The following is a 27,240-nucleotide window of genomic DNA, read 5'->3' as shown; positions in this document are numbered from 1 at the left end:
GGAACATTAAGAACATTAGGAACATTAGGAACATTAGAAACATTAAGAACATTAAGAACATTAGGAACATTAAGACCATAAAGAACATTAGAAACATTAGGAACATTAAGAACATTAGGAACATTAAGAACATTAAGAACATTAAGAACATTAGGAACATTAGGAACATTAAGAACATTAGGAACATTAAGAACATTAGGAACATTAGGAACATTAAGAACATTAGGAACATTAGGAACATTAGGATCATTAGGAACATTAGGAACATTAAGAACATTAGGAACATTAGGAACATTAGGAACATTAGAAATATTAGAAACATTAGAAACATTAGGAACATTAGGAACATTAAGAACATTAGGAACATTAAGAACATTAGGAACATTAGGAACATTAAGAACATTAGGAACATTAGGAACATTAAGAACATTAGGAACATTAGGATCATTAGAAACATTAAGAACATTAGGAACATTAGGAACATTAAAAACATTAGGAACATTAGGAACATTAGGAACATTAGGAACATTAAGAACATTAAAAACATTAGGAACATTAGGAACATTAGGAACATTAAGAACATTAGGAACATTAGGAACATTAAGAACATTAGGAACATTAAGAACATTAGGAACATTAAGAACATTAGGAACATTAGGAACATTAGGAACATTAGGATCATTAGGAACATTAAGAACATTAGAAACATTAAGAACATTAGGAACATTAGGAACATTAAAAACATTAGGAACATTAGGAACATTAGGAACATTAAGAACATTAGGATCATTAAGAACATTAGGAACATTAAGAACATTAGGATCATTAGAAACATTAGGAACATTAGGAACATTAGGAACATTAGGAACATTAGGAAGATTAGGAACATTAAGAACATTAGGAACATTAGGAACATTAGGAACATTAGAAACATTAGGAACATTAAGAACATTAGGAACATTAAGAACATAAAGAACATTAGGAACATTAAGAACATTAGGAACATTAATAACATTAAGAACATTAAGAACATTAGGAACATTAAGAACATTAGGAACATTAGGAACATTAAGAACATTAAGAACATTAGGAACATTAGGAACATTAAGAACATTAGGAACATTAGGAACATTAGAAACATTAGGAACATTAAGAACATTAGGAACATTAAGAACATAAAGAACATTAGGAACATTAGGATCATTAGGAACATTAGGAACATTAGGAACATTAAGAACATTAGGAACATTAAGAACATTAGGAACATTAGGATCATTAGAAACATTAAGAACATTAGGAACATTAGGAACATTAAGAACATTAGGAACATTAGGAACATTAAGAACATTAGGAACATTAGGATCATTAGAAACATTAAGAACATTAGGAACATTAGGAACATTAAAAACATTAGGAACATTAGGAACATTAGGAACATTAGGAACATTAAGAACATTAGGAACATTAGGAACATTAGAAACATTAGGAACATTAAGAACATTAGGAACATTAAGAACATAAAGAACATTAGAAACATTAGGAACATTAAGAACATTAGGAACATTAAGAAAATTAAGAACATTAAGAACATTAGGAACATTAGGAACATTAAGAACATTAGGAACATTAAGAACATTAGGAACATTAGGAACATTAAGAACATTAGGAACATTAGGAACATTAGGAACATTAGGATCATTAGGAACATTAGGAACATTAAGAACATTAGGAACATTAGGAACATTAGGAACATTAGAAATATTAGAAACATTAGAAACATTAGGAACATTAGGAACATTAAGAACATTAGGAACATTAAGAACATTAGGAACATTAGGAACATTAAGAACATTAGGAACATTAGGAACATTAAGAACATTAGGAACATTAGGATCATTAGAAACATTAAGAACATTAGGAACATTAGGAACATTAAAAACATTAGGAACATTAGGAACATTAGGAACATTAGGAACATTAAGAACATTAAAAACATTAGGAACATTAGGAACATTAGGAACATTAAGAACATTAGGAACATTAGGAACATTAAGAACATTAGGAACATTAAGAACATTAGGAACATTAAGAACATTAGGAACATTAGGAACATTAGGAACATTAGGAACATTAAGAACATTAGAAACATTAAGAACATTAGGAACATTAGGAACATTAAAAACATTAGGAACATTAGGAACATTAGGAACATTAAGAACATTAGGATCATTAAGAACATTAGGAACGTTAAGAACATTAGGATCATTAGAAACATTAGGAACATTAGGAACATTAGGAACATTAGGAACATTAGGAACATTAAGAACATTAGGAACATTAGGAACATTAGGAACATTAGAAACATTAGGAACATTAAGAACATTAGGAACATTAAGAACATAAAGAACATTAGGAACATTAAGAACATTAGGAACATTAATAACATTAAGAACATTAAGAACATTAGGAACATTAAGAACATTAGGAACATTAAGAACATTAGGAACATTAGGAACATTAAGAACATTAGGAACATTAGGAACATTAGGAACATTAGGAACATTAAGAACATAAAGAACATTAGGAACATTAGGATCATTAGGAACATTAGGAACATTAGGAACATTAGGAACATTAAGAACATTAGGAACATTAAGAACATTAGGAACATTAGGATCATTAGAAACATTAAGAACATTAGGAACATTAGGAACATTAAGAATATTAGGAACATTAGGAACATTAAGAACATTAGGAACATTAGGATCATTAGAAACATTAAGAACATTAGGAACATTAGGAACATTAAAAACATTAGGAACATTAGGAACATTAGGAACATTAAGAACATTAGGAACATTAGGAACATTAGAAACATTAGGAACATGAAGAACATTAGGAACATTAAGAACATAAAGAACATTAGAAACATTAGGAACATTAAGAACATTAGGAACATTAAGAACATTAAGAACATTAAGAACATTAGGAACATTAGGAACATTAAGAACATTAGGAACATTAAGAACATTAGGAACATTAGGAACATTAAGAACATTAGGAACATTAGGAACATTAAGAACATTAGGAACATTAGGATCATTAGGAACATTAGGAACATTAAGAACATTAGGAACATTAGGAACATTAGGAACATTATAAATATTAGAAACATTAGAAACATTAGGAACATTAGGAACATTAAGAACATTAGGAACATTAAGAACATTAGGAACATTAGGAACATTAAGAACATTAGGAACATTAGGAACATTAAGAACATTAGGAACATTAGGATCATTAGAAACATTAAGAACATTAGGAACATTAGGAACATTAAAAACATTAGGAACATTAGGAAAATTAGGAACATTAGGAACATTAAGAACATTAGGAACATTAGGAACATTAGGAACATTAAGAACATTAGGAACATTAGGAACATTAAGAACATTAGGAACATTAAGAACATTAGGAACATTAAGAACATTAGGAACATTAGGAACATTAAGAACATTAGGAACATTAGGAACATTAGGATCATTAGAAACATTAAGAACATTAGGAACATTAGGAACATTAAAAACATTAGGAACATTAGGAAAATTAGGAACATTAGGAACATTAAGAACATTAGGAACATTAGGAACATTAGGAACATTAGGAACATTAAGAACATTAGGAACATTAGGAACATTAAGAACATTAGGAACATTAAGAACATTAGGAACATTAAGAACATTAGGAACATTAGGAACATTAAAAACATTAGGAACATTAGGAGCATTAGGAACATTAAGAACATTAGGAACATTGGAAACATTAGAAACATTGGAAACATTACGAACATTAAGAACATTAGGAACATTAGGAACATTAAAAACATTAGGAACATTAGGAACATTAGGAACATTAAGAACATTAGGAACATTAGGATCATTAGGAACATTAGGAACATTAGGAACATTAGAAACATTAAGAACATTAGGAACATTAGGAACATTAGGATCATTAGAAACATTAAGAACATTAGGAACATTAGGAACATTAGGAACATTAAGAACATTAGGAACATTAGGATCATTAGGAACATTAGGAACATTAGGAACATTAAAAACATTAGGAACATTAGGAACATTAGGAACATTAAGAACATTAGGAACATTAGGAACATTAGAAACATTAGGAACATTAAGAACATTAGGAACATTAAGAACATAAAGAACATTAGAAACATTAGGAACATTAAGAACATTAGGAACATTAAGAACATTAAGAACATTAAGAACATTAGGAACATTAGGAACATTAAGAAAATTAGGAACATTAGGAACATTAAGAACATTAGGAACATTAGGAACATTAAGAACATTAGGAACATTAGGATCATTAGGAACATTAGGAACATTAGGAACATTAGGAACATTAGGAACATTAGAAATATTAGAAACATTAGAAACATTAGGAACATTAGGAACATTAAGAACATTAGGAACATTAAGAACATTAGGAACATTAGGAACATTAAGAACATTAGGAACATTAGGAACATTAAGAACATTAGGAACATTAGGATCATTAGAAACATTAAGAACATTAGGAACATTAGGAACATTAAAAACATTAGGAACATTAGGAACATTAGGAACATTAGGAACATTAAGAACATTAAAAACATTAGGAACATTAGGAACATTAGGAACATTAAGAACATTAGGAACATTAAGAACATTAGGATCATTAGGAACATTAAGAACATTAGGAACATTAGGAACATTAGGAACATTAGAAACATTAGGAACATTAAGAACATTAGGAACATTAGGAACATTAGGATCATTAGGAACATTAGGAACATTAAGAACATTAGGAACATTAGGAACATTAGGAACATTAAGAACATTAGGAACATTAGGAACATTAGGAACATTAAGAACATTAGGAACATTAAGAACATTAAGAACATTAGGAACATTAGGAACATTAGGAACACTCAAACCGTTGCGCCTGGCACCTACTACCATACCCCGTTCAAAGTCACTTAAATATTTTGTCTTGCCCATTCACCCTCTGAATGGCACACATACACAATCCATGTCTCAAGGTTTCAAAATCCTTCTTTAACCTGTCTCCTCCCCTTCATCTACACTGATTGAAGTGGATTTAACAAGTGACATCAATAAGGGGTCATAGCCTTCACCTGGATTCACCTGGTCAGTCTGTATGTTGTGGAAATAATTCTCAGTGTAAATCTAATCAATGATTATTTTAGCAGCAGCGTAGGTTTGAGGGGGTGTGTGGTGTGAGTAAGGAGGGTGTAAGTGTGTGGTGTGAGTAAGGAGGGTGTATGTGTGTGGTGTGAGTAGGAGTGACAGTGAAGGTGTGTCTGAGTGGGTAGAGACCTGTGGATGGGCGTAGAGTCAGTGGGGATAGTCTGTGGGAGAGGGAGAACAGTAGTTATTAGTCATTTGACAGTCTTATTAAGGCCAAGGGATAGAAGCTGTTTAGGAGTTTGTTGGTCTGAGCCTTGATGCACCTGTTCTGCTGGAAGGAAGCATGGAGAACAGTCCATGTCTCTGGTTGCTGGAGTCTTTGGCAATCTTTGGGGCATTTCTTATACACCGCCTGGCATATACGTCCTGGATGCCTGGGAGCTCACTAGGGGTGTTCTGACATGGCCAAACTCGTATTAGTAAATTGACAGTTGATAGTCGGATCAAATCTGATGATACTCATTAGTGTTTTAATATTAGGGACAGATCGAAATTTACTGAGGGGAAGGGGTGTTCCAAAATAGGGGAGGGTTGTCAAACTTATTTTTTGCTTTGGAAAAGGTTGTGTCGTTTTTTTTTTTTTTTGGGGGGTCACTGTGTTTTTTCCCTGGTTTACCTGTACTCTTCTGCTCATATTTTCCCTATAAACAATGGCTTAACTTACTTTTGATATTACCTTAATAAAGTTTAGAAACTTTAGTGAAGGTTTGGTAAGGTGTGGCTATTATTAAAGGGGAATGGAAACACTAGGATTTAGAACGCCAGCTAACTGTAACTGTAAATCACAATATTGGCATTGTTGCATCACTGGCAGGAGAGAAAAGTTTGGAACTCCCAAATATGGCTGAATTTACCGAGAGTAGCTCCGAGTCTGAGAATGAGTTTATAACAGAGGATGAAATAACGCTAGTTAGGGAGCCAATAAACCTACTGAAGCCGTTCATGTTTGAGCCGATCGTTGCCCCAGATCAGAGAGTTTGTTCTCGTAGCAGTAACAATACAGATATGCTGCCTGAAACACCTCAGCCAGAGGGTCGGTGTAGCGGTGACACAAACTGGTGTGAGTCCGGATGCTGCCAGGTAATGGCTGGGGAGGAGGAGGTAATGGCTGGGGAGGAGGAGTGCGGATGCTGCCAGGTAATGGCTGGGGAGGAGGAGTGCGGATGCTGCCAGGTCATGGCTGGGGAGTAGGAGTGCGGATGCTGCCAGGTAATGGCTGGGGAGTAGGAGTGCGGATGCTGCCAGGTAATGGCTGGGGAGTAGGAGTGCGGATGCTGCCAGGTAATGGCTGGGGAGGAGGAGTGCGGATGCTGCCAGGTAATGGCTGGGGAGTAGGAGTGCGGATGCTGCCAGGTAATGTCTGGGGAGTAGGAGTGCGGATGCTGCCAGGTCATGGCTGGGGAGGAGGAGGTAATGGCTGGGGAGTAGGAGTCCGGATGCTGCCAGGTAATGGCTGGGGAGTATGAGTGTGTGTGTTGTAGAGAGATGGTGGCGATACGGCACCAAATCCCAGCGGATGGCGGCTGTATTACATCCAGTTAGAGGTTCCTGTCAGTCTGTCTGGACGGCGACGTATTGGACGCGTCACTAATCCTTATGAAGGACTTCCTGGCAGAAGAGGTTACTCGACCAGTCAGCAGCCGGTATGCCAGTTAAATAATTGCTGAAAATGTGCTTGATTACAAATTGTTTAAAGGTAACATCAGTAGTGGGTAGGTGCTCGATATATATAATCAGTATCCCATAACGATGTTTATCACAAGCGCTGTTTGGCGCCATGGTAACACATTCACCTTTTGATTAGACGACCGGAGGTCGAATCGGAGACAGCGTCATGATTCATGAAATCTCATTCTAACCAATAATGGGGCTTGCTCATTATAAATACATTGTGATTTAGTTTCGGTATCAGACTAACTTTTCTTATGATTTTGCTTGCAGAGCATACAGGCTGTCAGTTTATCGCCAGTTCACCCTACGGGCACCAGGGAGAATTGGACGAGGTGTACGGCGTCTCATCCCTGTGTGTGTCGTCTCTCCCGTAAGGTGCGGATACCCAGAAGCAAAGGCATTTACGTAGGGTTTGAGTTTGAATTAAACCAGTTCATTTAGGAAATCTAACCTGCTGTCATTTTTTTCAAGACATAGGCCAAATGCCTACGCCTTACGTAAAAATAGTATTAGTTAGCTTGTCCACTATAACAACAGGTTCAAGCGTAACTAGATAAACTTGCTTTGAAGATAAAACTACTTTCAACGTGCACTAACCCCTTGTCCCTGTTGCTAGAGTAGTGACTTAGACTAGCTTTGGCTGCCACCTATTGGAAAGGAATGGTAACTACACTGAGCAGCTAGTTGGTCAAAGGATACTTTGATAATATATGCCATTTAGCAGACGCCTTTATGGCAGGTAGGGGTGAGGAGGATGGTTGGCAGGTAGGGGTGAGGAGGATGGTTGGCAGGTAGGGGGAAGGAGGATGGTTGGCAGGTAGGGGGAAGGAGGATGGTTGGCAGGTAGGGGGAAGAAGGATGGTTGGCAGGTAGGGGTAAGAAAGATGGTTGGCAGGTAGGGGTGAGGAGGATGGTTGGCAGGTAGGGAGAAGGAGAATGGTTGGCAGGTAGGGGCGAGGAGGCTGGTTGTCAGGTAGGGGCGAGGAGGATGGTTGGCAGGTAGGGGCGAGGAGGTTGGTTGGCAGGTAGGGGGAAGGAGGATGGTTGGCAGGTAGAGGTAAGGACGATGGTTAGCAGGTAGGGGCGAGGAGGACGGTTAGCAAGTAGGGGGAAGGACGATGGTTGGCAGGTAGGGGCAAGGAGGATGGTTGGCAGGTAGGGGGAAGAAGAATGATTGGCAGGTATGGGGAAGGAGGATGGTTGGCAGGTAGGGGGAAGGAGGATGGTTGGCAGGTAGGGGGAAGGAGGATGGTTGGCAGGTAGGGGCGAGGAGGTGGGTGGCAGGTAGGGGCGAGGAGGTGGGTGGCAGGTAGGGGGAAGGAGGATGGTTGGCAGGTATGGGGAAGGAGGATGGTTGGCAGGTAGGGGGAAGGAGGATGGTTGGCAGGTAGGGACGAGGAGGTGGGTGGCAGGTAGGGGGAAGGAGGATGGTGGGCAGGTAGGGGAGAGGAGGATGGTTTGCATGTGGGGCGAGGAGGTGGGTGGCAGGTAGCGGGAAGGAGGATGGTGGGCAGGTAGGGGAGAGGAGGATGGTTTGCATGTGGGGCGAGGAGGTGGGTGGCAGGTAGCGGGAAGGAGGATGGTGGGCAGGTAGGGGCGAGGAGGATGGTTGGCAGGTAGTGGGAAGGAGGATGGTTGGCAGGTAGGGAAAGGAGGATGGTTGGCAGGTAGGGGGAAGGAGGATGGTTGGCAGGTAGGGGAAGGAGGATGGTTGGCAGGTAGGGGCGAGGAGGTGGGTGGCAGGTAGGGGCAGGAGGTGGGTGGCAGGTAGGGCAAGGAGGATGGTTGGCCGGTAGGGGGAAGGAGGATGGTTGGCAGGTAGGGGGAAGGAGGATGGTTGGCAGGTAGGGGAAGGAGGATGGTTGGCAGGTAGGGGGAAGGAGGATGGTTGGCAGATAGGGGGAAGGAGGATGGTTGGCAGATAGGGGCGAGGAGGGTGGTTGGCAGGTAGGGGCGAGGAGGAAGGGTTGGCAGGTAGGGGAAGGAGGATGGGTGGCAGGTAGGGTGAGGAGGATGGTTGGCAGGTAGGGGGAAGGAGGATGGTTGGCAGGGAGGGGGAAGGAGGGTGGTTGGCAGGTAGGGACGAGGAGGATGGTTGGCCGGTAGGGGGAAGGAGGATGGTTGGCAGGCAGGGACGAGGAGGATGGTTGGCAGGCAGGGGGAAGGAGGATGGTTGGCAGGTAGGGGGAAGGAGGATGGTTGGCAGGTAGGGGGAAGAAGGATGGTTGGCAGGTAGGGGCGAGGAGGATGGTTGGCAGGTAGGGGGAAGGAGGATGGTTGGCAGGTAGGGGAAGGAGGATGGTTGGCAGGTAGGGGGAAGGAGGATGGTTGGCAGGTAGGGGAAGGAGGATGGTTGGCAGGTAGGGGGAAGGAGGATGGTTGGCAGGTAGGGGAAGGAGGATGGTAGGGGCATTACGTGACTTGCCATCTTGCTTCCTCTATGGAACGTCACGAGGGCAGGCTTGTTTTACTAGGTTTTACTCACACACACACACACACACACACACACACACACACACACACACACACACACACACACACACACACACACACACACACACACACACACACACACACACACACACACACTGTGTCTGCAGCAACAGGTTTCAGTCAGACACTGTGCACATGCTCAGGTTAGTCCTCAACCCTCATGTGAAGGAGCAAGACCCTGTGACAAACTCCGCAGATTTTATTGACCAAAATCAGATTTTGAGGAAAGAAAGTCCTTTTATTTGACCACATTTGTTTTTGTGATGGCATCACCTGCTTTGCAGTTATATTCACCAGACTTACAGTATATTAGGGTTATAACCAGTGTGTAGATATCTTTGTAAGTTAGCGATGCTAAAGTTTTAACATGTAGCTCAAATTGAAGCTAGCTAATGGCTGCAATGGTCAGGGTTAGCTGTAACAACATGCCCAACATTCACTCACTCACACACACACACACACCACTCTCTCACACACACACACACCACTCACACACACACACACACACACACACACACACACACACACACACACACACACACACACACCACCGCTCTGACTCTTTCAAACTCACTCACTCGCACACACATACATACACACATCTATTTGATTTGGAATTTTAGGACCCCTTTAGGTATAAAAAATATATATTAAAAAGGATTTGATGAAACATTGGCCTTACTGCTATTAACCCATAGAAACACATTGAATAACAGATTCATACATGGAACAACAGATAGTCAAAAAATAAACCTAAAGGAAGTTTGATTTAGAGTGCCTGTCCTATATCTGAGAGATATAGGACAGGCAGGATAGGTCTCCTGAGTGGCGCAGTGGTCTAAGGCACTGCATCGCAGTGCTAACTGTGCCACTAGAGATCCTGGTTCGAACCCAGGCTCTGTCGCAGCTCATGGGCGGCGCACAATTGGCCCAGCGTCGTCCAGGGTAGGGGAGGGAATGGCCGGCAGGGATGTAGCTCAGTTGATAGAGCATGGCGTTTGCAACGCCAGGGTTGTGGGTTCGATTCCCATGGGGGGCCAGTATGAAAAAATAAATAATAATAATAATAATAATTTGGTATTCACTAACTGTAAGTTGCTCTGGAAAAGAGTGTCTGCTAAATGACTAAAATGTAAATGTATATAAGAAAGATCAGGATTCATTTAAAAAATGTAATTGACCCCTATTTTTTTTAAATGGGGAGCACTAATCTACTTCCATTCATTTTTTAAACTGGGACTGGGCTGCCTTCAGATGAGTCTTGTAGAGCAAAACGTGTTCGTTAGAGTCTCATCTTTCCAACGAGTGGTCATACTAGTTTGTAGACCAGACCGTTAGGACGCTACAGACGTTTTCGTGAAAATACCGATTTTCGGGATGTCTCATGGTCTGACAAACACCGCTGTAGCTCCGTCACCTTCCACCGCAGATGCGGCAGGCCGCCATTGGCGAATGCTCTGGATTGAGATGCAGCCCAAAAGGATTTAGATTTTTCGCAGGGGCGCGGTCATCAACTATATGGGATTAATGGAGCGTAAAAATAATCAACATTTTATTATTTTATTATTATTATTGTATTATTTCTGCCACACAAAATGTTAAATAAGGCAATGTTGTTCTCCTGTTCTCATGCCTTTTCTTCAAACTGTTGCAAGCCCTGTTACAACTAACGTTTTATTTGAGACAAAGTCGCACCTTGTCTGTGTGATTTAGAGAGATAATACCAACTCTTAGCAGACAGATGAAGTTGTTCGTATCAAATTTTGAATGTACAATATCTGAAAAATGGTGTGTGTGTGGGGGGGCGGGGGGGGGGGCGGATATTTAAATGTTTCAAAAAACAAAAATGTATTTGTATTTGGTTTTATTTGGTTTTAACAGGGGGAGCTGCAGCACCCTCAGCACCCGTACTTCCCGTGGCTCTGCTTTCTACAGAAGGCAATATAACACCGTTCTCTCCTCTCCCACCCCAGTGTGTCTGTGGCTGCTTGTTGCCTTCTTGGCAAAGGATCAAGAAGTGATTCAATAGAGAAGGGGGCGCAGAGGACTGGCGTCAGAGCAATGCGCCAGAAGAGGACTGCCGTCGAAGAATCAAGGAAATGGAATATTGAAGCTGTAACCACAAGTTCTGCCTCGGCGGTGACGTCCCTGCGCTACCGGACTGGGCTGAGTGGAGACAGTAGTAGGTTAGGCAGTGGGAGAGACGGATCACACGGACGACCTAGTAAAGAACATTCTACACTGCTGTCATGAAGCACTGGTTGTAACTTCATTGTTTGTTGCTGTAGTCCGGAGACAGACAGGCAGAGGAGAAGAGTCGGAGAAACGGAAGGAACTAACCGTTTCTAGTTTCTGAAAACGTATTGGATAGATTCTAACATAGAGACGTGGATTAGAGAGAGATAGATTTAAGGTCCGTTTTTCGGTGAAAGGGAAGCTATGTCGTCCGCCACGGTAGCTGCCTCTCGTAGGCAGTCGTGTTATTTATGCGACCTGCCCCGCATGCCCTGGGCTATGATCTGGGATTTTACCCAACCCATCTGCAGGGGATGTGTTAACTACGAAGGAGCGGACCGGATCGAGTTTGTGATTGAGACAGCCCGGCAGCTGAAGCGGGCTCACGGCTTCCAGGAGGGGAGGTCTCTGGGGCCGGGGAAACAGCAGCTATCGGGGAAGGAGATCCAGTCTAACCACCACGGGTCGGGAGGAGACTCCGGATCCCGGCCGCCCCAGCCACTGGACCGCTACCCCCTCTCCTCCTTGGACCGTCCGCTGCGGCTGGGACCAGAGTACCAGTCTGGGAGACAGGCTAACGGCATTCCGGTACCTAATGGATTTCCTAAACCGGACGATCCACCCGAGCTCAACCGGCAGAGCCCCAACCCGCGCAGGAATAACACGGTTCCTCCTAATCTAGTTCCTCTGGTGAACGGGAACATGTCCTCGATACATGCAGTTAACAGCAGACCTTTGCGACCGATGGCGATGGGGCACCCGGGGTCCGGTTTGATGGCAGGTAGCCCCAATGAGCACGGCGGCGTTAAACGGCTAGTCTCGGTCTCCAGCAGCGATCAGCAGGAGAAGGATAAGCAGCACATACCTGACAGCCTGACTCCGGAGATAGAGAACCACAAAGCCCGGGCAGATGAGTGGATGAATAAGGAGAAAACTGTCAGGGACTTGATGGTTCTCCATGCTTTCGACAGCCGGTTCAAGAAGGATCATGCCGCCATGCATCAGAGGGTGATGGGCTATGAGCAACAACAGAACGCCGCTGCTTCTAAATCAGGTTGGTACTGACTGGCTGGCTGGCTGGATGGATGGATGGATGGATGGATGGGGTTGTTTTTTCCATCTGAATGGAGCAGTACAGTTGCCTAGCCTGCATATGGAGATTATTCTGCATATTTACCGTTTGCTACATAGCCTAAAATGCATAATATGTCATGCATAATATGCATATGGAGATTATTTCACACGTCAACTCTTTGCTAGGCATACCATTCAAATGAAATAGATTTTTTCTTCTCAGTGAATTATTAATAATCTTCTGTCCATGTTGTGGCTCTCTAACTCAGCCTTCTTCATGATTAACCCTTTCCTTCCTCCAGACAGGGGAAAACACCCGCGGAATATGAAGAGGAAAGCATCGCCAGAACCGGAGGGAGAGAGAGAGGGAACCGCCTCCAAGCATAACGGAGAGGACCGGCAGCGGTGGTTACCAGGTCCACCATCTGACTGTGACGGACATAAAATGGCCCTGGGACCGCCACCAAGCATCTCCTCCATCCCCCCCACGATATCTCCCCACTCACGCACCACCCCACCGGAAGCTGGGCAGAACGGCCAGTCCCCCATGGCGGCGCTGATCCTCGCGGCAGACAACGCCGGTGGTGGCGGGAACAGCTCGCCCAAAGACGGGAACCAGGTCCACTCCACCACGCGCCGTAACAGCAGCAGCCCTCTCTCGCCCTCCTCCGTGAACCAGAACCGGCGTCAGGGGAGGGAAGCATCCGGTGGTGTGGGGACACTTCACGCGCCAGGGGGAGGAATGATGGACCAAGGGCATCAAAGCATTCCGGACTCGTCGGTACCCGGGAGCACACCTCTCTGCTGCACGCTGTGTCGCGAGAGGTTAGAGGACACACACTTCGTTCAGTGTCCGTCGGTGCCCTCGCACAAGTTCTGCTTCCCGTGCTCGCGGGAGAGCATCAAACAGCAAGGGGCCACCGGGGAGGTGTACTGTCCCAGCGGGGAGAAGTGCCCGTTGGTGGGCTCTAACGTACCGTGGGCTTTCATGCAAGGAGAAATCGCTACCATCCTTGACGTGAAAGTTAAAAAGGAGAGGGATCCTTGAGATGTAATTTTCTAAATATTTTTTTGGGGGAAAATGACAAAGTAAGAGTGTATAAATATTAAAATGAAGTAGCACATACCATCCAAACAAACTAACCAACCAACGGACTTTGTACATATTTTATACGAACCAAGGGGACTACTGTGGGCCATACTTTGTAAACAAGGCTGTATAATATTGAGATTTTCTGAAAACATTGTGTTTCTATATTTTTGAAGATAAAGGTATGTAATCATAATAGAACTGGGCTCTCTCTGCCCCTATTTGTTGATGTAGGCCTACTTCTAGAGCAGCGTTCCGAATGGCACCCTGTTACCTACTGTATATAGTTCACTACTTTTGAGCAGGGCCCATTGGGAAACCCACAGGGCTCTGGTCAAAAGTAGTCCACTACATAGGGAACAGGGAGCCATTCGGGACGCTGCCTCTGTCTGGTTGGCTGTTCCTGTTCAAAAGGTAGAATGTGACTGATGATGACGCCCCTCTCCATGAGCACTTGGCAACCAACTGAAATGCTTTTAGCTGTAACTTGTATGCACTTGTTTCAAAATAATTGCCAAATACAATGTGTGATCTTGTATGAAGAAGTAAGTGTCTGAGGTCTATCTTTAAATGATAACGTTAAGAAAGAGGGATAAGAAGCCAAATGAATACAAAGAATGAAAAGGATGTTTGGGTTATAGAATATGCAGTTAACTGAAGGCTGGAATGATGCACTAGTCTGGTCTGTCAGTGCACACTGCTGCCGAAATGTTTTCTGTATTCTTCAGAAGGACAAACTAAGTTCAGATTTGTATTTGTATTTATTATGGATCCCCATTACTTTTCCTGGGGTCCTGAAAAATGAAGGCAGTTATACATTTTAAAAACATTACAATACATTCACAGATTTCACAACATATTAAGTGTGTGCCCTCAGGCCCCTACTCTACTACCACATATCTACAACACTAAATCCATGTGTACGTGTGTGTATAGTGCGTATGTTATCGTGTGTGTGAATGCATGTGTCTATGTTTGTGTTGCTTCACAGTCCCCGCTGTTCCATAAGGTGTATTTTTATCTGTTTTTTAAATCTGATTCTACTGCTTGCATCAGTTACCTGATGTGGAACAGAGTTCCATGTAGTCATGGCTCTATGTAGTACTGTGCACCTCCCATAGTCTGTTCTGGACTTGGGGACTGTGAAGAGACCTCTGGTGGCATGTCTTGTGGGGTATGCATGGGTGTCTGAGCTGTGTGCTAGTCGTTTAAACAGACAGCTCGGTGCTTTCAACATGTCAATACCTCTCATAAATACAAGTAGTGATGAAGTCAATCTCTCCTCCACTTTGAGCCTGGAGAGATTGACATGCATATTAGTAATGTTAGCTTTCTGTGTACATCCAAGGGCCAGCCGTGCTGCCCTGTTCTGAGCCAATTGCAATTGTCCTAAGTCCCTCTTTGTGGCGCCTGACCACACGACTGAACAGTAGTCCATTTGCGAAAAAACTAGGGCCTGTAGGACCTGCCTTGTTGATAGTGCTGTTAAGAAGGCAGAGCAGCGCTTTATTATGGACAGACTTCTCCCCATCTTAGCTACTGTTGTATCAATATGTTTTGGCCATGACAGTTTACAATCCAGGGTTACTCCAAGCAGTTTAGTCACCTCAACTTGCTCAATTTCCACATTATTCATTACGAGATGTAGTTGAGGTTCAGGGTTTAGTGAATGATTTGTCCCAAATACAATGCTTTTAGTTTTGGAAATATTCAGGACTAACTTATTCCTTGCCACCCACTCTGAAACTAACTGCAGCTCTTTGTCAAGTGTTGCAGTTATTTCAGTTGCTGTAGTAGCTGACGTGTATAGTGTTGAGTCATCCGCATACATAGACACTCTGGCTTTACTCAAAGTGTTGAGTGACAAGTAGACATCACATCTCTCTGATATCCTGTTCCAACTACAGTAGACAGCTCTCTATATAGGGAACAGGGTGATGGACTATATAGGGATCAGGGTGATGGACTATATAGGGAACAGGGTGATGGACTATATAGGGAACAGGGTGATGAACTATATAGGGAACAGGGTGATGGACTATATAGGGAACAGGGTGATGGACTATATAGGGAACAGGGTGATGAACTATATAGTAGGGGTGTAACGATTCGTTTTAACAACGATTCGATTTGTATCACGATTCGTGGTTGTCGATACGATTCAAGGACGATATTGGTTCATTTAGAACGATACGATCCGAAACGATTCAGTGACTTGAAATCGATTCAGTAACCTTTTAGCCAAAAATTCAACCAGTGTGACTGAAATAAATACCTGGATACTGGACAGTGCAGGTGAAGTTTCCTAGATTCCTGTTTCTTGTAAGGACCGCAATGGTGGCTTGATAATTTCCGCTCGTCGGCTTCTCCTCTGTCGTCCGCCATGCTATGTTTTGTTGTCTTTGTGCCTTTGCGCTGCTGCTGGCGCGGGCGATGACGTCACGGATAGGCAGACTGAATCGAGTAATGTTTAAAGCCTTTATCATTAAAAGTGCTAAGAAAAAACATCCATATAAAGTCTGACGTGCTTAAATCCAATGGGTTATTTCCTAGTATCGATACAATCGATTTATTACATTTTAAAACGATGTTAGATTGATATATGTTGTCCAAAAGGCCAACTCGCCGAGCACAGATCGATGTAGTTTGATCATAGGAATATAAATCGATACATCGATGTAGTAGATGGATCGTTACACCCCTACTATATAGGGAATAGGGTGATGGACTATATAGGGAATAGGGTGATGGACTATATAGGGAACAGGGTGATGGACTATATAGGGAACAGGGTGATGGACTATATAGGGAACAGGGTGATGGACTATATAGGGAACAGGGTGATGGACTATATAGGGAACAGGGTGATGGACTATATAGGGAACAGGGTGATGGACTATATAGGGAACAGGGTGATGAACTATATAGGGAACAGGGTGATGGACTATATAGGGAACAGGGTGATGAACTATATAGGGAACAGGGTGATGGACTATATAGGGAACAGGGTGATGGACTATATAGGGAACAGGGTGATGGACTATATAGGGAACAGGGTGATGGACTATATAGGGAACAGGGTGATGGACTATATAGGGAACAGGGTGATGGACTATATAGGGAACAGGGTGATGAACTATATGGGAACAGGGTGATGAACTATAGGGAACAGGGTGATGGACTATATAGGGAACAGGGTGATGAACTATATGGGAACAGGGTGATGGACTATATGGGAACAGGGTGATGGACTATATAGGGAACAGGGTGATGGAATATATAGGGAACAGGGTGATGGACTATATAGGGAACAGGGTGATGGACTATAGGAACAGGGTGATGAACTATATAGGGAACAGGGTGATGGACTATATAGGGAACAGGGTGATGAACTATATAGGGAACAGGGTGATGGACTATATAGGGAACAGGGTGATGGACTATATAGGGAATAGGGTGATGGACTATATAGGGAACAGGGTGATGGACTATATAGGGAGCAGGGTGATGAACTATATAGGGAACAGGGTGATGAACTATATAGGGAACAGGGTGATGGACTATAGGGAACAGGGTGATGGACTATATAGGGAATAGGGTGATGGACTATATAGGGAACAGGGTGATGGACTATAGGAACAGGGTGATGGACTATATAGGGAACAGGGTGATGGACTATATAGGGAATAGGGTGATGGACTATATAGGGAACAGGGTGATGGACTATATAGGGAGCAGGGTGATGGACTATATAGGGAACAGGGTGCCATTTGGGATAAAGCCCTGTACAGTATATGGAGGAAGCACAGAAGTTGAAGAGTCAGAGAAGAGAGGGGGGGAGTTGCTCAATAAGTAGCAACCTATTCTCCAAATCAGCCCTATGGGTATTTTGTGACCACGTGCATGTGTAAGATTAAACAGTATAGCCTGTTGACACCATGTCAGGTACTAAAGCGATAACATGGGGACTGAATGACTCAGACAAACAGACTGAGAGATCGGCCTTAAGTCAGAAATGATTGCACTGAAATGAATTTTCAACAATTTGGTTACATTTTGTTTAGAAAAGTAAACGACTGTTTTGACAGTATTGTTGAACACATTCCTAGTTGCCTAAATCATAAAATGACGGAATTCTATAAAAAATATATATTCACGAAAGCACATCTATTTTCTGACAATTGAGTGATTAACTTGTTTATCATGATTTATTTATAATTATTTCCCACGTGTTACCTATGGTGGTTACCAATGGTGGTTACCTATGGTGGTTACCAATGGTGGTTACCTATGGTGGTTACCTATGGTGGTTACCAATGGTGGTTACCTATGGTGGTTACCAATGGTGGTTACCAATGGTGGTTACCTATGGTGGTTACCAATGGTGGTTACCAATGGTGGTTACCTATGGTGGTTACCAATGGTGGTTACCTATGGTGGTTACCTATGGTGGTTACCTATGGTGGTTACCAATGGTGGTTACCTATGGTGGTTACCAATGGGGGTTACCTATGGTGGTTACCAATGGTGGTTACCTATGGTGGTTACCAATGGTGGTTACCTATGGTGGTTACCAATGGTGGATACCAATGGTGGTTACCAATGGTGGTTAACAATGGTGGTTACCAATGGTGGTTACCTATGGTGGTTACCAATGGTGGTTAACAATGGTGGTTACCTATGGTGGTTACCAATGGTGGTTACCAATGGTGGTTACCTATGGTGGTTACCAATGGTGGTTACCAATGGTGGTTAACAATGGTGGTTACCAATGGTGGTTACCTATGGTGGTTACCAATGGTGGTTACCTATGGTGGTTACCTATGGTGGTTACCAATGGTGGTTACCAATGGTGGGAACCTATGGTGGTTACCAATGGTGGTTACCAATGGTGGTTACCAATGGTGGTTACCTATGGTGGTTACCAATGGTGGTTAACAATGGTGGTTACCTATGGTGGTTACCAATGGTGGTTACCAATGGTGGTTAACAATGGTGGTTACCAATGGTGGTTACCTATGGTGGTTACCAATGGTGGTTACCTATGGTGGTTACCAATGGTGGTTAACAATGGTGGTTACCTATGGTGGTTACCAATGGTGGTTACCAATGGTGGTTACCAATGGTGGTTACCAATGGTGGTTACCTATGGTGGTTACCAATGGTGGTTACCTATGGTGGTTACCTATGGTGGTTACCAATGGTGGTTACCAATGGTGGTTAACAATGGTGGTTACCAATGGTGGTTACCTATGGTGGTTACCAATGGTGGTTACCTATGGTGGTTACCTATGGTGGTTACCAATGGTGGTTACCAATGGTGGGAACCTATGGTGGTTACCAATGGTGGTTACCAATGGTGGTTACCAATGGTGGTTACCTATGGTGGTTACCAATGGTGGTTAACAATGGTGGTTACCTATGGTGGTTACCAATGGTGGTTACCAATGGTGGTTAACAATGGTGGTTACCAATGGTGGTTACCTATGGTGGTTACCAATGGTGGTTACCTATGGTGGTTACCAATGGTGGTTACCTATGGTGGTTACCAATGGTGGTTACCAATGGTGGTTACCAATGGTGGTTACCTATGGTGGTTACCAATGGTGGTTACCAATGGTGGTTACCAATGGTGGTTACCTATGGTGGTTACCAATGGTGGTTACCAATGGTGGTTACCAATGGTGTTTACCTATGGTGGTTACCTATGGTGGTTACCAATGGTGGTTACCTATGGTGGTTACCAATGGTGGTTACCTATGGTGGTTACCTATGGTGGTTACCTATGGTGGTTACCAATGGTGGTTACCAATGGTGGTTACCAAAGGTGGTTACCTATGGTGGTTACCAATGGTGGTTACCTATCGTGGTTACCAATGGTGGTTACCAATGGTGGTTACCTATGGTGGTTACCAATGGTGGTTGCCTATGGTGGTTACCAATGGTGGTTACCAATGGTGTTTACCTATGGTGGTTACCTATGGTGGTTACCTATGGTGGTTACCAATGGTGGTTACCTATGGTGGTTACCTATGGTGGTTACCAATGGTGGTTACCTATGGTGGTTACCTATGGTGGTTACCAATGGTGGTTACCTATGGTGGTTACCTATGGTGGTTACCAATGGTGGTTACCTATGGTGGTTACCAATGGTGGTTACCAATGGTGGTTACCTATGGTGGTTACCTATGGTGGTTACCAATGGTGGTTACCAATGGTGGTTACCAATGGTGGTTACCTATGGTGGTTACCTATGGTGGTTACCAATGGTGGTTACCAATGGTGTTTACCTATGGTGGTTACCTATGGTGGTTACCAATGGTGGTTACCTATGGTGGTTACCTATGGTGGTTACCAATGGTGGTTACCTATGGTGGTTACCTATGGTGGTTACCAATGGTGGTTACCAATGGTGGTTACCTATGGTGGTTACCTATGGTGGTTACCAATGGTGGTTACCAATGGTGGTTACCAATGGTGGTTACCAATGGTGGTTACCTATGGTGGTTACCAATGGTGGTTACCTATGGTGGTTACCAATGGTGGTTACCAATGGTGGTTACCTATGGTGGTTACCTATGGTGGTTACCTATGGTGGTTACCAATGGTGGTTACCTATGGTGGTTACCTATGGTGGTTACCTATGGTGGTTACCTATGGTGGTTACCAATGGTGGTTACCTATGGTGGTTACCAATGGTGGTTACCAATGGTGGTTACCTATGGTGGTTACCAATGGTGGTTACCTATGGTGGTTACCAATGGTGGTTACCAAAGGTGGTTACCTATGGTGGTTACCAATGGTGGTTACCAATGGTGGTTACCAATGGTGGTTACCTATGGTGGTTACCAATGGTGGTTACCTATGGTGGTTACCTATGGTGGTTACCAATGGTGGTTACCTATGGTGGTTACCAATGGTGGTTACCTATGGTGGTTACCAATGGTGGTTACCAATGGTGGTTACCTATGGTGGTTACCTATGGTGGTTACCAATGGTGGTTACCTATGGTGGTTACCAATGGTGGTTACCTATGGTGGTTACCAATGGTGGTTACCTATGGTGGTTACTAATGGTGGTTACCAATGGTGGTTACCTATGGTGGTTACCTATGGTGGTTACCAATGGTGGTTACCAATGGTGGTTACCTATGGTGGTTACCAATGGTGGTTACCAATGGTGGTTAAATTTTTTAACCATACTGTCGACACATTGTGCTTCTTGAGCTCAGCTGACGATGATAGCCTACATTGGAACGACAATGATAATAATGATGATAGCCTACGTTGCCTCAAGGCTTTAGAATAGTGTTGCTGGGGGTTAGTCAGAATGAGGAATATCCATCCATGTGTTCCTGAGGAGTACAGACTGCTGTGTGTGTGTGTGTGTGTGTGTGTGTGTATGTGTGTGTGTGTGTGTGTGTGAGTGTGTGGCTCTTGCTAGGTGATCTAACTGTAGAGAGACTATGATGATCACATAACTGGTTATATTATTCTGTAACAGCACTGTAGTGAGAGACTATGATGATCACATAATTCCACTTAGTTGTTGGGTTATACACTTACAGCCACTTCCTGTTGACACACACACACACACACACACAGACACACACACACACACACACACACACACACACACACACACACAGACATACATACACACACACACACACACACACACAGACACACACACACACACACACACACAGACACACACACACACACACACACACACACACACACACACACACACACACACACACACACACACGTACACACGTACACAGACATACACACACACACACACACAAACACACACAGACATACACACACACACACACACACACAGTAATACACACACACACACACACAAACACACACAGACATATACACACACACAGACACACACACACACACACACACACACACACACACACACACACACACACACACACACACACACACACACACACACACACACACACACACACACACACACACACACACACACACAGATGCACAATTGAGAGCATCCTGTCGGAATGTATCATCGCCTGGTACGGCAACTGCACAGCCCACAACCGCAGGGCTCTCCAGAGGGTGGTGCGGTCTGCCGAATGCATTACCGGGGGCAAACTACCCTACAGCCCTGAGGGGCAACATGGTCAATGTCCTGGCTAGGCTAAGTCTAACTTAGTGAAGACCTTAGGTAATGGTTAGTCACGATTAGTCTCTGTCTTAACAGTTCCTGAAACATGTCAATGTCCTGATGCATGGCCTCTGCTTGGCCACCCACCCACTCAGTAACCAGTCACCTATTCTGCTACATCCCATGGAAAGGAGAGAGCAGAACCACCCCTCCTTAAACCCATACTCATTGACAGTAAGTTTTGTGTGCAATGTTTATTTTTCTTCTGTTTGATATCTTATCTTCAATGTGTATTGATTCCTACTGACCAGCTAGGTTGGAGCTAGGTTGGTAAAAGCTAGGTTGGTAGGAGCTAGGTTGGTAGGAGCTAGGTTGGTAGGAGCTAGGTTGGTAGGAGCTAGGTTGGTAACAGCTAGGTTGGTAACAGCTAGGTTGGTAGGAGCTAGGTTGGTAGGAGCTAGGTTGGTAGGAGCTAGGTTGGTAACAGCTAGGTTGGTAAGAGCTAGGTTGGTAGGAGCTAGGTTGGTAGGAGCTAGGTTGGTAAGAGCTAGGTTGGTAGGAGCTAGGTTGGTAGGAGCTAGGTTGGTAGGAGCTAGGTTGGTAGGAGCTAGGTTCATAGGAGCTAGGTTGGTAGGAGCTAGGTTGGTAACAGCTAGGTTGGTAGGAGCTAGGTTGGTAGGAGCTAGGTTGGTAGGAGCTAGGTTGGTAGGAGCTAGGTTGGTAAGAGATAGGTTGGTAACAGCTAGGTTGGTAAGAGCTAGGTTGGTAACAGCTAGGTTGGTAGGAGCTAGGTTGGTAGGAGCTAGGTTGGTAGGAGCTAGGTTGGTAAGAGCTAGGTTGGTAGGAGCTAGGTTGGTAAGAGCTAGGTTGGTAGGAGCTAGGTTGGTAGGAGCTAGGTTGGTAGGAGCTAGGTTGGTAGGAGCTAGGTTGGTAACAGCTAGGTTGGTAAGAGCTAGGTTGGTAACAGCTAGGTTGGTAGGAGCTAGGTTGGTAGGAGCTAGGTTGGTAAGAGCTAGGTTGGTAGGAGCTAGGTTGGTAGGAGCTAGGTTGGTAGGAGCTAGGTTGGTAACAGCTAGGTTGGTAAGAGCTAGGTTGGTAGGAGCTAGGTTGGTAAGAGCTAGGTTGGTAAGAGCTATGTTGGTAGGAGCTAGGTTGGTAGGAACTAGGTTGGTAACAGCTAGGTTGGTAGGAGCTAGGTTGGTAGGAGCTAGGTTGGTAGGAGCTAGGTTGGTAACAGCTAGGTTGGTAGGAGCTAGGTTGGTAGGAGCTAGGTTGGTAGGAGCTAGGTTGGTAGGAGCTAGGTTGGTAAGAGCTAGGTTGGTAGGAGCTAGGTTGGTAACAGCTAGGTTGGTAAGAGCTAGGTTGGTAGGAACTAGGTTGGTAACAGCTAGGTTGGTAACAGCTAGGTTGGTAGGAGCTAGGTTGGTAGGAACTAGGTTGGTAACAGCTAGGTTGGTAAGAGCTAGGTTGGTAACAGCTAGGTTGGTAGGAGCTAGGTTGGTAAGAGCTAGGTTGGTAAGAGCTAGGTTGGTAGGAGCTAGGTTGGTAGGAGCTAGGTTGGTAGGAGCTAGGTTGGTAACAGCTAAGTTTGTAAGAGCTAGGTTGGTAACAGCTAGGTTGGTAGGAGCTAGGTTGGTAGGAGCTAGGTTGGTAGGAGCTAGGTTGGTAAGAGCTAGATTGGTAGGAGCTAGGTTGGTAGGAGCTAGGTTGGTAGGAGCTAGGTTGGTAGGAGCTAGGTTGGTAACAGCTAGGTTGGTAAGAGCTAGGTTGGTAGGAGCTAGGTTGGTAACAGCTAGGTTGGTAGGAGCTAGGTTGGTAGGAGCTAGGTTGGTAGGAGCTAGGTTGGTAAGAGCTAGGTTGGTAGGAGCTAGGTTGGTAGGAGCTAGGTTGGTAGGAGCTAGGTTGGTAACAGCTAGGTTGGTAAGAGCTAGGTTGGTAGGAGCTAGGTTGGTAAGAGCTAGGTTGGTAGGAGCTATGTTGGTAGGAGCTAGGTTGGTAGGAACTAGGTTGGTAACAGCTAGGTTGGTAGGAGCTAGGTTGGTAGGAGCTAGGTTGGTAAGAGCTAGGTTGGTAGGAGCTAGGTTGGTAGGAGCTAGGTTGCTAGGAGCTAGGTTGGTAACAGCTAGGTTGGTAAGAGCTAGGTTGGTAGGAGCTAGGTTGGTAACAGCTAGGTTGGTAAGAGCTAGGTTGGTAGGAACTAGGTTGGTAACAGCTAGGTTGGTAACAGCTAGGTTGGTAGGAGCTAGGTTGGTAGGAACTAGGTTGGTAACAGCTAGGTTGGTAAGAGCTAGGTTGGTAACAGCTAGGTTGGTAGGAGCTAGGTTGGTAAGAGCTAGGTTGGTAAGAGCTAGGTTGGTAGGAGCTAGGTTGGTAGGAGCTAGGTTGGTAGGAGCTAGGTTGGTAACAGCTAAGTTAGTAAGAGCTAGGTTGGTAACAGCTAGGTTGGTAGGAGCTAGGTTGGTAGGAGCTAGGTTGGTAGGAGCTAGGTTGGTAAGAGCTAGATTGGTAGGAGCTAGGTTGGTAGGAGCTAGGTTGGTAGGAGCTAGGTTGGTAACAGCTAGGTTGGTAAGAGCTAGGTTGGTAGGAGCTAGGTTGGTAAGAGCTAGGTTGGTAACAGCTAGGTTGGTAGGAGCTAGGTTGGTAGGAGCTAGGTTGGTAGGAGCTAGGTTGGTAGGAGCTAGGTTGGTAACAGCTAGGTTGGTAACAGCTAGGTTGGTAACAGCTAGGTTGGTAGGAGCTAGGTTGGTAAGAGCTAGGTTGGTAGGAGCTAGGTTGGTAGGAGCTAGGTTGGTAGGAGCTAGGTTGGTAAGAGCTAGGTTGGTAACAGCTAGGTTGGTAGGAGCTAGGTTGGTAGGAACTAGGTTGGTAACAGCTATGTTGGTAGGAGCTAGGTTGGTAAGAGCTAGGTTGGTAGGAGCTAGGTTGGTAGGAGCTAGGTTGGTAAGAGCTAGGTTGGTAGGAGCTAGGTTGGTAGGAGCTAGGTTGGTAGGAGCTAGGTTGGTAACAGCTAGGTTGGTAAGAGCTAGGTTGGTAGGAGCTAGGTTGGTAGGAGCTAGGTTGGTAGGAGCTAGGTTGGTAACAGCTAGGTTGGTAAGAGCTAGGTTGGTAGGAGCTAGGTTGGTAGGAGCTAGGTTGGTAAGAGCTAGGTTGGTAGGAGCTAGGTTGGTAGGAGCTAGATTGGTAACAGCTAGGTTGGTAAGAGCTAGGTTGGTAGGAACTAGGTTGGTAACAGCTAGGTTGGTAACAGCTAGGTTGGTAAGAGCTAGGTTGGTAGGAACTAGATTGGTAACAGCTAGGTTGGTAGGAGCTAGGTTGGTAACAGCTAGGTTGGTAAGAGCTAGGTTGGTAGGAGCCTAGTTTGGTGCTAGGTTGGTAGGAGTTAGGTTGGTAAGAGCTAGGTTGGTAGGAGCTAGGTTGGTAGGAGCTAGGTTGGTAGGAGCTTGGTTGGTAGGAGCTAGGTTGGTAACAGCTAGGTTGGTAACAAATAGGTTGGTAGGAGCTAGGTTGGTAGGAGCTAGGTTGGTAAGAGCTAGGTTGGTAGGAGCTAGGTTGGTAGGAGCTAGGTTGGTAACAGCTAAGTTGGTAAGAGCTAGGTTGGTAACAGCTAGGTTGGTAGGAGCTAGGTTGGTAGGAGCTAGGTTGGTAGGAGCTAGGTTGGTAAGAGCTAGATTGGTAGGAGCTAGGTTGGTAGGAGCTAGGTTGGTAGGAGCTAGGTTGGTAATAGCTAGGTTGGTAAGAGCTAGGTTGGTAGGAGCTAGGTTGGTAGGAGCTAGGTTGGTAAGAGCTAGGTTGGTAGGAGCTAGGTTGGTAGGAGCTAGGTTGGTAGGAGCTAGGTTGGTAACAGCTAGGTTGGTAAGAGCTAGGTTGGTAGGAGCTAGGTTGGTAGGAGCTAGGTTGGTAGGAGCTAGGTTGGTAACAGTTAGGTTGGTAAGAGCTAGGTTGGTAGGAGCTAGGTCGGTAGGAGCTAGGTTGGTAAGAGCTAGGTTGGTAGGAGCTAGGTTGGTAGGAGCTAGATTGGTAACAGCTAGGTTGGTAAGAGCTAGGTTGGTAGGAACTAGGTTGGTAACAGCTAGGTTGGTAACAGCTAGGTTGGTAAGAGCTAGGTTGGTAGGAACTAGATTGGTAACAGCTAGGTTGGTATGAGCTAGGTTGGTAACAGCTAGGTTGGTAAGAGCTAGGTTGGTAGGAACTAGGTTGGTAACAGCTAGGTTGGTAACAGCTAGGTTGGTAGGAGCTAGATTGGTAGGAACTAGGTTGGTAAGAGCTAGGTTGGTAGGAGCTAGGTTGGTGGGAGCTAGGTTGGTAGGAGATAGGTTGGTAAGAGCTAGGTTGGTAGGAGCTAGGTTGGTAGGAGCTAGATTGGTAACAGCTAGGTTGGTAAGAGCTAGGTTGGTAACAGCTAGGTTGGTAACAGCTAGGTTGGTAGGAGCTAGGTTGGTAGGAACTAGGTTGGTAAGAGCTAGGTTGGTAGGAGCTAGGTTGGTGGGAGCTAGGTTGGTAGGAGCTAGGTTGGTAACAGCTAGGTTGGTTAGAACTAGGTTGGTAGGAGCTAGGTTGGTAGGAGCTAGGTTGGTAGGAGCTAGGTTGGTAGGAGCTAGGTTGGTAAGAGCTAGGTTGGTAAGAGCTAGGTTGGTAACAGCTAGGTTGGTAGGAGCTAGGTTGGTAAGAGCTAGGTTGGTAAGAGCTAGGTTGGTAGGAGCTAGGTTGGTAGGAGCTAGGTTGGTAGGAGCTAGGTTGGTAACAGCTAAGTTGGTAAGAGCTAGGTTGGTAGGAACTAGGTTGGTAACAGCTAGGTTGGTAACAGCTAGGTTGGTAAGAGCTAGGTTGGTAGGAACTAGATTGGTAACAGCTAGGTTGGTAGGAGCTAGGTTGGTAACAGCTAGGTTGGTAAGAGCTAGGTTGGTAGGAGCTAGTTTGGTAAGAGCTAGGTTGGTAGGAGCTAGGTTGGTAAGAGCTAGGTTGGTAGGAGCTAGGTTGGTAGGAGCTAGGTTGGTAGGAGCTTGGTTGGTAGGAGCTAGGTTGGTAACAGCTAGGTTGGTAACAAATAGGTTGGTAGGAGCTAGGTTGGTAGGAGCTAGGTTGGTAAGAGCTAGGTTGGTAGGAGCTAGGTTGGTAGGAGCTAGGTTGGTAACAGCTAAGTTGGTAAGAGCTAGGTTGGTAACAGCTAGGTTGGTAGGAGCTAGGTTGGTAGGAGCTAGGTTGGTAGGAGCTAGGTTGGTAAGAGCTAGATTGGTAGGAGCTAGGTTGGTAGGAGCT

The 27,240-nt window shown here is 44.3% G+C and overlaps 1 protein-coding gene across 1 annotated transcript; it reads left to right on the top strand.

Moving 5' to 3' along the window:
- Positions 1-11,365: 11,365 nt before the first annotated feature.
- LOC121555768 (interferon regulatory factor 2-binding protein 2-A) lies at positions 11,366-14,381 on the top strand. Its single transcript, XM_041869600.1, has 2 exons — positions 11,366-12,726; positions 13,049-14,381. Exons 1-2 carry the CDS (start codon positions 11,877-11,879, stop codon positions 13,792-13,794), a joined length of 1,596 nt encoding a protein of 531 aa, XP_041725534.1. The 5' UTR covers positions 11,366-11,876; the 3' UTR covers positions 13,795-14,381.
- The last annotated feature ends 12,859 nt before the right edge of the window (positions 14,382-27,240 follow it).

Source organism: Coregonus clupeaformis, unplaced genomic scaffold (assembly GCF_020615455.1).
Source record: "Coregonus clupeaformis isolate EN_2021a unplaced genomic scaffold, ASM2061545v1 scaf0037, whole genome shotgun sequence".
NCBI lineage: Eukaryota > Metazoa > Chordata > Actinopteri > Salmoniformes > Salmonidae > Coregonus > Coregonus clupeaformis.
The sequence above is the reverse complement of the archived record's forward strand: the minus strand, read 5'-3'. Positions and strand labels throughout refer to the sequence as shown.

Excerpts from the sequence above, each read along its gene's own strand:
- LOC121555768 (XM_041869600.1), top strand. The coding sequence starts at position 11,877 with ATGTCGTCCGCCACGGTAGCTGCCTCTCGTAGGCAGTCGTGTTATTTA. Across the intron at positions 12,727-13,048 it reads CGCCGCTGCTTCTAAATCAG|ACAGGGGAAAACACCCGCGG; the intron begins GTTGGTACTGAC and ends TCCTTCCTCCAG.